The sequence below is a fragment of the Botryllus schlosseri genome, chromosome 1 (assembly GCF_051294905.1).
Source record: "Botryllus schlosseri isolate E-star chromosome 1, Bs_hap1, whole genome shotgun sequence".
Taxonomy (NCBI): Eukaryota; Metazoa; Chordata; class Ascidiacea; order Stolidobranchia; family Styelidae; genus Botryllus; species Botryllus schlosseri.
Genome location: NC_137236.1, coordinates 29268902 through 29283249, shown reverse-complemented (window position 1 = coordinate 29283249; position 14348 = coordinate 29268902). Strand labels below are relative to the sequence as shown.

The window sequence follows — 14348 nt, the reverse complement described above, 5'->3', positions numbered from 1 at the left end:
GACTCGAGTCAATTTTAGTATTGACTCGACTTGTACTGGAGTCATTGTGCATGACTCGAACCAAGTCATATGACTCAAGACTAGGACGGCCAAGACAGACATTTCATTATAACATAGAAGAATAGATAAGGTTACCACATTATTGGTATTTCTTCTATCAGCCCTGATACTTGAAAATAGGGCCAGAAACTGTCAGAACTGAGGAAAATTACTACATTATAATAAAGAGCTTCTTGGAGGTACAGAACTTCAATATACAATTGAATAGTACGTTCATGTTGAAATAAACCCGAATATTTTCGACTGACACTCGTCAGCGGTAATTCTCTACTAGTTGATGACGATTACCCCTGTCGAGTGTCATCCGAAAATATTCGGGTTTATTTCAATATGAATATACTATTTAATTGTATATGTTATGAATGCGAGCAATTCTATGTCACTCGAGCAGAGTTGAAAAAGGTGTGTTGAACCGAATTGAATTGAAAACTGAACAGTGAACATAATGACTTGGACTCGGACTCGAGTCAAAATACGATGATGAATTGGACTCGGCCCTCTACTAGCTTACTTGGACTCGGACTTGATTCGGTGGTGAATTGAAAATGACTCGACTTGACTCGAGTCAAAATTATAAAAGTGAGATTGAGTTGTGACTCGGACCTTGTGACTTAGTTACAAGCCTGGTCTATGCTTTTTATTTTATTTATATAGCCGGAAGATCGATGGTCACTATAGCGACCCCAGCGCGCTATGTGCAGTGTGGAGCTGTGCACTCTTTAAGATCGGTGAAGATAGTTTTGAGGTCAAGGGTGTCCTTCAATAACTGGAAGGAACTCGATCTGTGTGTGCATTTTGCATCATTAGCATTGATTCTCTTCATCCAGCCATTCCAGTTGGAATGTTGAAGCTCAGGATCTTTGGCTTTATAATAATTAACCCACACCAATGCTTATAGTGTGTTACCTGGATAGATGAGAGGCTGGTCCAAGCCGATCCATGAGCCAAGGATGAGAAATTATGGTGAAACTGCAATGAACCATGCAGCAACCATTGACAATGGACTCACACAAGGCCGTGCTGCGTTCATAGTCGCTTTTTACTTCGGTACAATTGCGTGCATCTTACAGAATGGAATGATACACAAAATACCGTTTTAGCCCATGCTGTATGGCTTAGAACTGTATTTGAGGAATTACTGTACTTATTTTGATCCTATGTACGTGTGTTTTATCCAGTAACACAGTATTCAGAATTTGTTGAATCGTTCGGTATCGAAGTACTGAACGGTGTACTTCTGACGGTATGACTATGTCATTAGTGCCATATATTTTCCACAAAACAGTCTGTAGTAAAATGTAAATTTTAAAAATCAATTGAGAATCATGAAAAACCATTATTAAACTCATCTTTAGTTACTTATAGGCGATAAAGAATTTTCTATTTTTTTTTTATTTTTTGAAATTTGTCAAATTTAACAGCTTTTTTTTCTGGGTTTCCCACAAGAGCTGAACTTCAACATTTTAACACATGTTATAAGAGACCTTGACAGACATATTGGTGAATAAATTGTTTGGTGAAATATAGTTCACAGAATTGTGAGATATTCCATAAAATGCCCTTACTAAACACATGGTGCCACTATAGAGATAGTAGAATGGAGCGACGACGCATTGTACTCGATTTAGATCCGTCACGCTTGAATTTGCGTAGTGCAATTCAGTTCGCGGAAGTCCGATTGCCTATTTTACATTTAAATGTATAGGCGGTTACGGGACTGCTTGGACAAATTGGATAGCTTAAAAGGTGTAGAAATACTGTATAGCTATTATAGCTACATGCATGAAATCTTGTATACTACAAAAAAGCATCAATATAATCATTATTTATTAGAATTGATACTCACAACGTTGAAATTTGTCTTATCCAAGACCTCACTCAACGCAATTCCTTACAAATTGATGGTTGTCAATTCCATATGGGATTGATATAGTCGTGTTTCGTAACAATCGGGTTGTGTAATACGCAAAGGGGAGCGGAGCGTATCTGAAGGGAGTTAAAAATGATTGCGCGCAGTGCAAATAGTTTAGTTCAATTTGTATGGATATTCGGAATGCATATGCAATGCACTAATACACTGGTGTATTATCAAATATTGAAAAGTATTACCGGCAAGAATGCCAGAAATATCCATTTTTACAAAATCGTTACATCCAGGACCGAAACAGCATCTTGGCCCTCCCATAGGGTGATAAACCAAACCCCCCATCGGGTTGTATACGCTTTTACCGATTGTTACCAACAAAATATGTTGCACAACCTCTACTCCCTAACCGCGTGAAGCGCCAAAAATTTCTGTAATTTCTGCTTGAATCGGTCAATATGATCGGGAATTACATATATATTGATATCAAATTTTTATCCTATCTTACCTCACGTAATCAGATTTGCTGATTCGACACTTCGATATGACCAAATATCGTGTTCCAGGCATACCTGAAGAAAAAGTGATACTTTTTTCACGGGTTCACATCTTTATACTGGGCTGTGATGGAGTTGAGTTATGAAATTGCTAATTATTGAAAAATTTCAGGCATGCCTGGAACACGATAATTGGTCATATCGAAGTGTCGAAATTTTTCACCGTAAATACTATAAATTCAAAAGTGGTCGAAATTTCAATTTAAGATTGCGCGGCCTTTACTGGTCGGAATTGACCCAAATTTGGTGTGCAGCGTTTTTTTTAGGCAACCTGACAATTTTATCACTAAGCGGGTGGAATTTGGAAGCAAAAAGTTATTTATGAACAACCCTACGCACCGTATTTTCGCTGAGAGTGTAGAGATTGCCTACAATGAGGATGCAATACCTTTGACTGTTGACCGTAAAATGTCTTCTCTGAAATGGAATAGGCCATTCTTCGGCGATATAATCATGGACCCACTGTGGACCTCCTAAAGTTTTAACTGCGTAATCACGTGGCACGCGGCTTCAGTGAACACGTGACTAATAATTTTGCGCGGAACATATATCCACGCGAAGGCCTAATTTTTAAATCAAAATAAGTTTCCTATATCTGTCTTTATACTGTAAATGCCGAATTCCCACTTCTGGATTGACACAGTTTTCATTCGGATGATATTCATTTGAAAACGAGTAAATGCTCCAATATAATAATAACATTAAATGGTCAAATTATGTATCGCCTAATTATGAGGGCGATATCCATAATTATACATTTATGATATTGCAGGGAGACACACCACCGAAAGATACGCCGAGCCGTTTGAAACCGTGCGCCACGAAAGGTCCAGATCTAGTTCAGACTTCGGGTCGTCCCAAAACGAATCCCCGTGCAGTCGAGGCGAACCGACCCGTTCCAAAACAGTCTCCGGACGTGATTGCTGCAATCGGCTCCAAGTACGTTCGTGTGTGATGTGGTTCCGTGAATTATCCGTGTAATCAATCAATCATTCCTGAAACAGAACAGGAATCGACCAATCAAAAACCCTCACTGTCGCTCAATACCAACAAAGGACGAAGATGACACAATTGCAGGAAAAAAGAAGGACCAGTTCGTGGATGGTAAGTTACCTTTATTGACGCATCCTCGGCGCTTTCTGCTTATACATTTATAGCTGTAAATTGTGGTTGGTGCATTATGGAAGTTTGTTTCGTTACATCAGCTAAACTGAACTGTCTGGGTGATGCGTTTTCCTGATTTCATCTGAAATGTATGTGCTAAACAATTGTCAAGGGACAAGTGACAGAGTGTCTATAGACTCGTGTGTGTATATTGTGTAAGGCACTGTAGACGGCTATAGACCGCCCAGACAGCGTTATCTTATCCCCTATGTATGTACGAGGCGTGCACTTATCAATAGTGGTAAATAGGTTGCTTTCGTTGATAAGATTCCGAATTACTGCAGACAACAATTAGCGATACAAAGATAATGAGGTGCCAGCGGACGTTGTGAAATCTAACCTTTGTTATTCGTACCATTCAGTATCAAAGTCACAATCAACCATTCCCGACGTTCAGAAGAAAGCTGACTTCCAAGCGATAAATCACGGGGAAGCCGCTGCATCCCAACATCGCATGAAAACAGCACCAGAGAAGTCAAAATCAACCATTCCTGCCGTCCAGAAGGAAGCTGACCTCCGAGTTGACCGTCTCATTTCAACATCGCATGACAACAGCTCAAGTAAAGTCACAATTAACTATTCCCGCCGTTCAGAAGAAAGCTGACTTGCGAGTTGAAAATCACACAAAAGCCACGCCATCCCAACATCGCGCGACAACAGCACCAGCACAAAACGGAGTACTTTCAGCAAGCCGCTCGTACCGGGAGCAGATTCGAATGAATTCGCCGTTGAAAAAGTCGAGTTCAAAAGAGCCCAAAGAACCCATTGGACCTGAAGCGAATTTCGCTTCGACATTGAAGAAGCTGAAGTCTTCCAAATCGTATTCAGTAAAACGGCACAGAGATCCAGGTATGGTGTTAAGATATATTCATAGCGAAGCACACGCAAACTAATTTCGTTTTCATTTGATGCGTCAGATGAAGAGAGACATCAGACCAATCATGTCAACGGTTGGCGGAATCCCGCTGCTGAAGCCACGGATAAAGTCGAAAAAGTAAGACAGGAAGCGGCCAGGACATCAGCTTCAAATCCAGCCAGCACCAAACCACCAAGTAGGATATTATCCCTCTTATTTGGCGTATGTATTTACCTAAGTCGCTCAACTTACATCAAGGTGAGAAAAAACGAAGAATATACGATTTTTCGGAGCTCTTCGAGTCAGAAGCTCAGGAACATCGTCAGCGATTGCGAAGATCTCCCGACCAAAAGTTTGTAAACCTATGTTAACCGAAAGCAAGCATGGAGATGTATATCTATAGTTTAATATCTTACGAGAGTATAACCGGCGAGTGACATTGGCCCGTGAATATACTTGGAAGATGACTGCCGTAAAAAGTTTCCAAAATTATAAAATATACTCAAAATTGTTTTGAAGTTTAACTTTTTGAAAATATGAAAATGTGCACAACATATTCTCCTCTCGATCTTGAAAGCTTTTGGCGTTGAACATCTATCATACAGTCTGTACTCTGCTTTGCCGAGGATATTCCTTGTGGATTCAATAAGTGAACGATATGTAGCAGCGGTACATTCGTAACCAATATTGCTTAGCGTTGAAAATCTTCTTCAGAATTCTGGGCGGATATATCTTCGATATGAACGCCTCCGGTCAGCCAACTGCTAAATTTCAGGTAAGTCTAATCCGCCGATTTCAATGGAAAATCCTCTCAGCTACCGTCAATATGGATTGCGACATTGTATAGTGCTTCTGTACTGAAATTTCCTTTCTATGTATTTCAGAAGAAAACGTCTCGACCTCAAGTGCCTATAGCGCGCAAGGATGAATTAAAAGTGAATGGAATGATGTCAAAAGCGATACCAACGAACACACACGTCACTGCGCCTTCTATACAAGCAACAGGATTCCAGACACTCCCGTATGTCAAATTTCGTAACTGTCAGAGACATGCGACATCACGTTCTCAGAGTTCCCTAATGACGGCGCGGTCTTCTAATCAGTGACATGCTGGAGGCGTGGACCAGGCACCCGCTACGAATTTACAGTAAATATAACACCCCGTTATCACTTATAAGTCCATTGCTTCGGATCCCGTTGATCTCAGTGATTACTTGTGAAATTGACAAACGATTCATCGGCCACCTTTTATTATTAATATGTCCTATGCTTATATATTGAATATCCGTGGTAATATAGTTTTACTTTGCCTTTGATCCTATGATTGTTTTGATCGTCGACTACTTCAATCAGGAGAATTACGTGACTTATATACTCCAACCTTCTGCAGTACACGCCAAATGAAAAAGCGTAGAAACCGTCGCCTCGAATCCAAACCTATGTAATATCTCCATAGGTCATATGACATTATAGGGTACAGCTATAGTTCAATCTAGATTTCCGATTTTCAACCGAATTACTCCTGGTAGTTGAGTCATGGTAAAATTGCGAATGGGGACATCAAAACCCTTCCTTCAACCCTATGGTGCACCAGCGACTCATTGATCAAGATTTTCAACGTTAAATTATTTCCAGGCTTCAAGCCAATGGCTTTCACAATGGGACCTCCAGCAGTCGGCACTCTGCTAAAGTTATGGTAAGACTTGAAGGTTACCAATATTTTTAATTCGCGATTGTATCAGTGCTCGAGAATATCTGCATTTATCATTACTAAATACTGCCTCTTCACTGCAATGCACTGAAATGCATTGCCATTTTTGTATTTTAGAAGGAAAAGCGTAGATCCCAAAGGTCAACAGAGCTCAGAACTGAAGTAAAATCAACAGGAATGTTGGGGAAAGTGATACCATCGAACGGACATACCAACACTCCGTTTACACAAGTATCAGGACCTAAAACAATCAAGTTAGTAACTATTGCAACATCAACTTACAGTCAACAGGTTAATGTTGGGATGACTCCGGTTACTTTTTTATATGACTTCACTCGAGACACTTTGCAAAAATGACTTGACTTTGCGTTTCTGAAAGATGGATTGACGTGTGACTAAGAGAAAAATATACGAGTCAATTTCAAGTCGTCAAGTAAAAGTGTCGATTAAAATGGCTGATCTCGCATATATTCTGATTGTTCGCGATAAGCTGTTGTGACCTGTGACAGTGAGCAATCACTCGATAATTGTGCGTTTTACTGAGTCTCCTTTGTTCTATCACAAATAAATAGACCACAAATGAAGTGATCGGAGCTCACGGCTTATGTTGGCGTAAACTAGTAAAGTAATCTAATGGCAAAGTATCTATCTCTGTTCTATAGAATGCTCAATTGCTCATTGTGGTTGTTACCCTCCTGAAACAAACATCTCGTGTGATCTGAATCGAATTTTAATATAGCTTATAAGGCTATATTACTCGTCGACCATCGGTGCAGGCATAACTTGTATCTCAGGGATGTGTAGGTGGTTAGTGCACTGCATCATTAAATTCGTTTCCATTTTCTGAGATTTCACGTTAATGTATTCTCTATTTACGCTGGTAACTATAGACTGAAGCTATATATCTAGCTACATATGCGTCAGCGATACGGCGGCCTTTTGCATGTTTATTTGACTCTATATTCGTCCCTCTATTCAAAATAAATGGCAACTTTAAAACAGTTATAAAAACGCACTGACTTAATTAATTATGCCTCCTACTGCAAAAAGGAACCTGACTTGAATTGAGACTTGACTCGTGAATTGACTTGACTTGACTCGACTTGACTCGAGTCGTCTGCAAAAATCGATTGACTGGTCTTGACTCGAGTTAAAATGTGCAATGACTCGAGATGATTCGTGACTCGAAGGTAAGGTAGTGACTTGATTCCAACACTGCAACAGATCGTCGCATATTGGCGTTGTTCAAAGTTGTATTATCACGGCTTTGGCTAGTCGAGAGTCGTAATATTGCGAGAGCTTATTCATAGCCACTGCGTCGTATATCAAAGTAACTTATGTCCATTTTACACATTTTGAGAAAATTAAAAATTAACTTAACGTGAAGTTTCAATCTTCTTTCAGCCATATAATGGCCCCGACTAACTTTGAAACAATGAGACAGACATAACAATGGCCAAGATTTGACCGAAAAAAATTGAAAAAATCTCAAAAACTTGATATTTTTCAAGTTTTAAAACTGGACATAAGCAACTTTGATACCACTGCAACGATATAGATAAGTCTTTCTCTCCTTGTACTGATATTCCTGTTTGTTCGTAGTTTATCCGCAATCCATGAAGCAATTTCATTTCAATGGGTTTGCTCTGTACCAAGAACTCAATGTTTAGATTTGCCACTTTCTTCTAGCGGGGACGCACTTAGCAGGAAGTACGGATTCGACCCCCGACAACCGATTCCCCTACTACCTCCAGATGACATCTTCGATAACGATGACTGATGAATAAGGATTAAAGAAGATTCGAAATGAGGAAACCTCGAAACTCTACATCCCTCTAGCTCGGTGACGAGATATTTTAACTATATGCATTCTGGGAAATGCGGCCTTTCGTTTACTACATGCATGCAGTTTGAAACCATTTATGTAATTTTTTCCTGTTATATGTCAATATGGATTTGAATAAACATAGTACCCACCGTGGATATTTTGATCACGTATATGCGGCACAGTTTTATCACGGTTTCGAGTTCCGGATCGAACCAGGATCTGATATCTTCGAATTATTACTCAACTCGGAGTTTAATTGGTAGGGCTAGTTTTTTGACTTAAAAGTCGAAAGATTTTGACCTAAAAAATCAAAATTTTAGACGTTTTTTACACAAACAATCTTAGTTTTTACCTCACGTATGTAAATTAGATGTTTTCCGACAAAATCGTAGAATTCTACTACTTATCTTCATTTCGGTTTGGAACTGTATGTCATTACGAAGTAGTTAGGCCCGAACTAACTTTTTAAACTCAAAAAATCGGACAAATTTTTACATGAAAAAACTTTATTTTAACTAAATATGAAGTTGTGTGTAAAGTACACGGCTGGTGACACACCGTGATGCTTCATTCTCACAATGTTGTTTACATCGCAATTTTTCATCATGCGCTTGTTGATATAAAAACCAATGTCCGTTGCCCACGCAGACTTGCTTCAGTTAGGATATTGCAGTACGTGGAGCATAACACGCGCGTCCACGTCGTCCAAATATCATATGGTCGACCGAAAAGATCATCTATCAAATATGCCGGACCTGATGTGTGGAACATATGCCGGCCATCCGACAGTCGACGAGCATGTCCATAGTCAAGTCGAAATACCAGCAATTATTACTATAGATAAATACAGTACATCCTCAAGATTACCGGACCACGACTGGCCTATCGATCTCGCTTCCCATGACACGCCGCCCTATGTCTTGTCGCTTTCTTTTTCTATACTATCTTCTTTACTTTTCATTCAGTATGTATGCATGCCTCCTCTTTACATCGCCTAGGCCAAGGTGGGTGTCCGATTCCATAGACTACTCCAAGTCGCACGACATCTTACTGTTTTTTCATCGCATTGCATTTTTGTGGTGTATGGAACTGATAAAAATTGCTAATAAACCAATGATGATGATTGTAGATAGCGCTTTTTGGATAGAAACTAAAGAATTTGACCGGAAGGAACTCAAACTCGCTACCTCTGTACTGGACGTCGGACGCGTTGTTCATTTAGGTCTCGCGGTGCGTATCAGAACCTAAAACGTTTGTCTTCAGAATTGATTGCATTGCCGTATAAAGGAGTGAAGCTACCTAGTCCAACCCGCATTGTGGGTCCGAAATTTGAGACCTGCTGTTTGAAATAACAAATTGATGCTTGTACGCAGTTACAGGGAAAACTAAAACCATGACCTCGAAGGGACTCGAACCCTCAATCTTCTGATTCGTAGTCAGACGCCTTATCCATTGGGCCACGAGGCCGCGCGTTGAACAAGGACTTGTGCGAATAGGTTTTCAGTGTAATCAATTGCGATTAGGATTTTGATGACCATTACGGAAAAATGACGTATTAACCGGAATACGATCACATGATTATTTCTGATATATGATTGCCTAACTTTACTGTCATATCAGACACAATTGCGTAGGTGCGCGTGACGCGTGCGCGTATCCCAAGCCATTTAATGAGCTCTAACTTCATGACATGCTTGCGGGTATGATGAACATTGCCGTGTGTTTTCGGGTTAAACTGTCAATGATGAACCCAAAAGGAGTGCAATCCTCACTTCGAAGACTTATACATTATGCCACCCGACCCTACAGGCAAGGCGTGGTATGCTATGGTATGGAAGTATGGTATGGTATGGAACGAAATCTCGGTATGAAATATGGAAGAGTGCAAGCATGATATGGTATGGAAAGTTCCCAAGTGTGGTATGGAATGTTTTTCCCATATACTTCCATACCTTTTGCATACTTTGACCGTTGTGCCAGAATCGTGACAATGACCCCAATTTCGATTTGTTAAATTTATTGCATATCTCAGAAAATCTCCCACTGTATATGTTCATATGTCAAATTGCGATTTATCACTCACCCATCCCGGTCGACCTCTATTTGAAGACAACAAAGTAGCGCTACGCGCATATGAAGGGAAATAATATTAATAATGAATATTCAAATAAAATAAAATCTAAATATCATAAAAACGAACGATATTCGACCACTGTAGCGTTACAACTAGAATTTCTCTTATCGTAACTTCCACTCTGTAAACTACCAAGGGAGTTTTAAGTTACGTGAATATTTATATCAATTTGTTGAACTTGGAAATAATTTTCTGCACTTTAGTAGGTTTATCATAACGCAATATCTATTTGACATAGCCATCATTGTAATTCAAAAATATGCAGCTTGTCTTGGAGCGACGTTACGATATACCGGCCTTCAACACGCATTAAACTTCATGAAATGTGGTTATCTCTGATAAAAGAATAGACACCCTGATCCTGGCTGATGAATCTAATGTGTGGCCCACAGGATGGCGGGAAAATGGACATGTGATCCGCTGTACCAAAATCATTGTACTGATGTAAATTTATATTCCAAGATATATTCTAATGCAGTGGTTTCGAACTGGTGGGTAATTCAGGGGTTTCCGGTCGGGTATAGACTCACTCTTGAAAAATCTCAATATTAACCTCGTTTATTAAACGTCTGTATGAAATGCCGATCGTATCTCTAATATTCAGGCCTATTAGCTCATTTGCAATTCAACAATCTATTATCAGTGCCTCAATTAGCGAGAATCGACTGAACAGCGGCACGCGATCTCCCGCATATAAGTTGTTATTCAGTCGTTTGCGAATTGGTGTGATTGAAATCATCTGATTTGTTATAATAAAAGTTCATATGTAGGTGAATATGTATTCAGTGAGATCGCGGACTCGCTAATTGATAGCATAGCCGGACTCGATACAGATGAAATGACATATTTCGTTTCGAGTTATGAATATAGCGTACGAAAGTGTAGCTTATGGCGGCTTATATCTAACAGCAGGAAGTTTATCTGGTCCATGCATTGTTTGGCATTTACACAGATAAATTGATGCTACCTCGCTACATTTGGAAATATGTCAAACCCTTCTTGTTTTTCTGTCGACGGGCATATACATCTGACGGAGGCGCGACATTGCGTTTACGGTTACCAGTTCACTGCTCATTCATTTCATTGCGTGCTGTTCAATTCTGGGGGTTTTAACTTTCACAATTAGCAAGTCTTTACAAAACAAAGTCTTACTAAATTTTTTTGGAGGGACCAATTTTGAAGAGTGGAAATATCGATTTCAGGTTGTGGGGAATAAAGAAAAAGGGTTGGGAACCAATCTTCTAATTTCTCAATAACTTTGGTTTATGTGATTTTGTAGATGCTGTACTGCTAGGGTGCTAGCAGTCCATTACCACACGAGATTTACATGTCACGAGATTATGTTGTGATTTCCAAATAATCCCGTGTGTAGGCCTATATCAGGGGTCACCAACTCAAAATGCGGTCGCGGGCGCGGTCGCGGGCCACTTTTCAAAATTCCTAGAGGCCGCGGGCCGTATGACATCAATATCGAGATTAAAGTAGGCTACGCAGTTTAACAACCACGTCTGATAGCTCTACGTTATTACAATGATGTGCTCTCTAACATGGGCGACGGGCATAGTCACCACAAAAGAAATAATATTTTATTGAACAAACACAAACCCAACAAAGAATATGAAGATCATCCATTTCATTATATTTTGAACTATGAGCTGTTCACGATACCTGACAAAACTCTGTAGCGCAGCTAAAACAGGGGGTAGCCAACCTATTTGATATTCACGGCCGCATTTCAATTACTCATATAGCCTGCGGCCGCATTCTGGTGCATAGTCGTAATGAACTAACCGGGGCCAAATGGCAAATACCCACGTTAGACTGTCCATGTCCATCGCCGGTACACTCAGGACTAATACATTTACGCATATCGGCTAACTGAGCGCACCGAAATCGTCATAATAAAAAGAGTCACATTGACCCGACCTGTAGTCACGCGAAGCGCGAAAAATTTTTCAGGTTCATGAGTGAATTTCGTCATTAAATGTTAGTATAGTTTCATATATCAGTTTAAAATAATTATCCCTTTTCAGCCAATGTGATTAAATTCACCGGTAGAGTTGATGCAAGGGTTGTTTTCGAAAACTTAATGAAGTTAACTTAAGTTAACTTGATGCTGTGCTGCATCTTTGGTTGGGTCACCCTCTGTTGCATGCAGTTATTTCTTGACCTCCCATCAGATTTGTCGAGAGTCAATTCGTAAATTCAATTTGCATATTGACGGCCGCCAACACATCCTAATTGAATTAGGTGTCGACAGCCGCATAATTTTCCTTTCACTGTCGCAGATTGGCAACCCCTGGATTAAAGAATCGATATTGGGGTTAGCTAGACACGGTAGTCTACTTGCTGGAAAACTATCTCCTCGTAAAGCATGGTCTTTTGGAGAGCCCGAAGCCGTTTTTCAAGGGTGTAGGTCTTGGCAGTGGTGGACCATTGCACTTCAAGGCAATTTGCCCATTCATACCAGAAAATTCTTCCTCCGTGAAATGATATTACCATGTCGAAGCCGTATCAGCTAAAGAGGAATAGTGATATTGAGCACAGTAGAATGGCTTACTTTGAACAACAACAAAAATATCAATTTCAGCATTTCAAAATGCTTCACTCAGCGTTCTTCCGAAATTTTTCCAAATCCGGTCGCGGGCCGGAAAATACGACCTCGCGGGCCGCGTGTTGGTGACCCCTGGCCTATATATTATACGTTCCGTTTTAGATGATTAGGCAACATACATTGCTGACGACATATGATGTGAAGAAACTGGGATATCATTGGTGGATCAGGGCTGTTTAAATGGAAAATCTCATACAAAATAATTAGAATGAACACGCCGCAACATTTCCACTTATCAAAAATGGAATATCACTTAAGAGGTTAAGCAAGTTGCGAAAGTATGTAGAAAGTATCAAATATGGTACGGAAGAATGGAAAATTGTCAAGTATGGTATGGAAAGATTGGGCGGGAATGGAGTATGGAAGATTCCCATTCCATTCCATACCATACCATGCCCTGCCTACAGGTGTAAATCAAAACTTCTGAACTTTAACGTTTGAATTGGTGTGCTGGGCGTATGATTGTGGGACACTCTACGTGCGTGAAGTTACAGAAACTTAATCGCCACTCAACATTTATGGTCGGTTTTTGAAAGATGACGCATTGACGTTCGTGTTTATTTCGTTTAAACTAAAAGTTTGACCCCGAAGGGACTCGAACCCTCAATCTTCTGATTCGAAGTCAGACGCCTTATCCATTAGGCCACGAGGCCGCGCTGAAGATACTCGGACCTTTGATGTTTTTTTTGTTATTTTCAAACAAGTTTGGGGGAATTTGTCAGAAATGTAAACCACTCAACACCTGGAATGCGGATTCAAACTTGACGTAAGATATACCACATGTATACTATGCTAATATACTAATATACCATGTGCTCTTTTTGACATGACGATAAGTGCGGGGGGGGGGGTCAAGGGGGCGCATGTCAAAATTTTTGACCATCGCCAAGGGGGGCGCATGTCAAAAAAGGTTGAGAACCTCTGTATTAACTGAAATAGGATTACATGGAAAAGTTATCACGATTATTTATGATATATGATCGCCGAACTTTACTGTCAGACAAGATACAGTTGCGTAGGTGCGAGTGGCTCTGCGTATCCCAAGCTATTTCACGAGCTCGAACTTCGTGACATGCTTACGAGTATGATGAACACAGCCAAGTGTTTTCGGGTTAAACTTTCAATGATGAACCCGAAAGGACTGCAATCCTCACTTCGATGACTTATACAATATGCCACGTAAACCTACAGGCGTATAGGTGTAAACCAGAACTCCTCAACTAACGTTCGAATTGGTTTGCTAGACGGATGTTTGTAGGAGGCTCTACTTGCGTGACAGTAACGTAACGTAACTTAACCAGCACTCAACATTGATGGTATGTTTCTGAATGATAACGCATCCAGGCTCGTGTTTATTCTGGTTAAACTAAAAAGTGTGACCCCGAAGGCGAAGGGACTCGAACCCCCAACCTTCTGATTCGAAGTCAGACGCCTTATCCATTAGGCCACGAGGCCGCGCTGAGGATACTTGGACCTTTGACGTCAGAAATCATTAATTCAAATCGCGAGCATGGGATGAATGACGACCATCATGTCAATCAAACAGAGATGAGCATTGAG

General features: G+C 40.2%; 1 protein-coding gene and 3 non-coding genes across 6 annotated transcripts; 1 reads left to right on the top strand and 3 right to left on the bottom strand.

Annotated features, from left to right (window-relative positions):
* The first annotated feature begins 3487 nt into the window (after positions 1-3487).
* On the top strand, positions 3488-8193 carry LOC145446926 (uncharacterized). Of its 3 annotated transcripts, none has more exons than XM_080325303.1 (9): positions 3488-3585; positions 4008-4494; positions 4563-4697; positions 4760-4853; positions 5216-5276; positions 5386-5522; positions 6137-6197; positions 6330-6466; positions 7902-8193. In XM_080325303.1, the coding sequence occupies exons 2-9, from the start codon at positions 4191-4193 to the stop codon at positions 7990-7992; spliced, it is 1020 nt and encodes a 339-aa protein (XP_080181429.1). In that variant the 5' UTR covers positions 3488-3585; positions 4008-4190; the 3' UTR covers positions 7993-8193. The 3 variants fall into 3 exon arrangements, with proteins under 3 accessions (XP_080181429.1, XP_080181438.1, XP_080181447.1); XM_080325312.1 differs by lacking the exon at positions 3488-3585 and adding an exon at positions 3602-3734; XM_080325321.1 differs by lacking the exon at positions 3488-3585 and having other exon boundaries at positions 3903-4494; positions 7883-8193.
* A 1241-nt stretch (positions 8194-9434) lies between these two features.
* On the bottom strand, positions 9435-9507 carry Trnar-acg (transfer RNA arginine (anticodon ACG)). Its single transcript has one exon. It is a non-coding gene; the product is annotated as a tRNA-Arg (tRNA).
* Positions 9508-13368: 3861 nt separating this feature from the next.
* Positions 13369-13441, bottom strand: Trnar-ucg (transfer RNA arginine (anticodon UCG)). The gene has a single exon. It is a non-coding gene; the product is annotated as a tRNA-Arg (tRNA).
* Positions 13442-14164: 723 nt separating this feature from the next.
* On the bottom strand, positions 14165-14243 carry Trnar-ucg (transfer RNA arginine (anticodon UCG)). The gene has a single exon. It is a non-coding gene; the product is annotated as a tRNA-Arg (tRNA).
* Between the last annotated feature and the right edge of the window lie 105 nt (positions 14244-14348).

Bases quoted from the DNA above. Each gene is read 5' to 3' on its own strand.
- LOC145446926 (XM_080325303.1), top strand. From the start codon at position 4,191: ATGACAACAGCTCAAGTAAAGTCACAATTAACTATTCCCGCCGTTCAG. The intron at 5,523-6,136 runs GTATGTCAAATT...AATTATTTCCAG, and splicing joins ACAGGATTCCAGACACTCCC to GCTTCAAGCCAATGGCTTTC. The intron at 6,198-6,329 runs GTAAGACTTGAA...TTTGTATTTTAG, and splicing joins GGCACTCTGCTAAAGTTATG to AAGGAAAAGCGTAGATCCCA.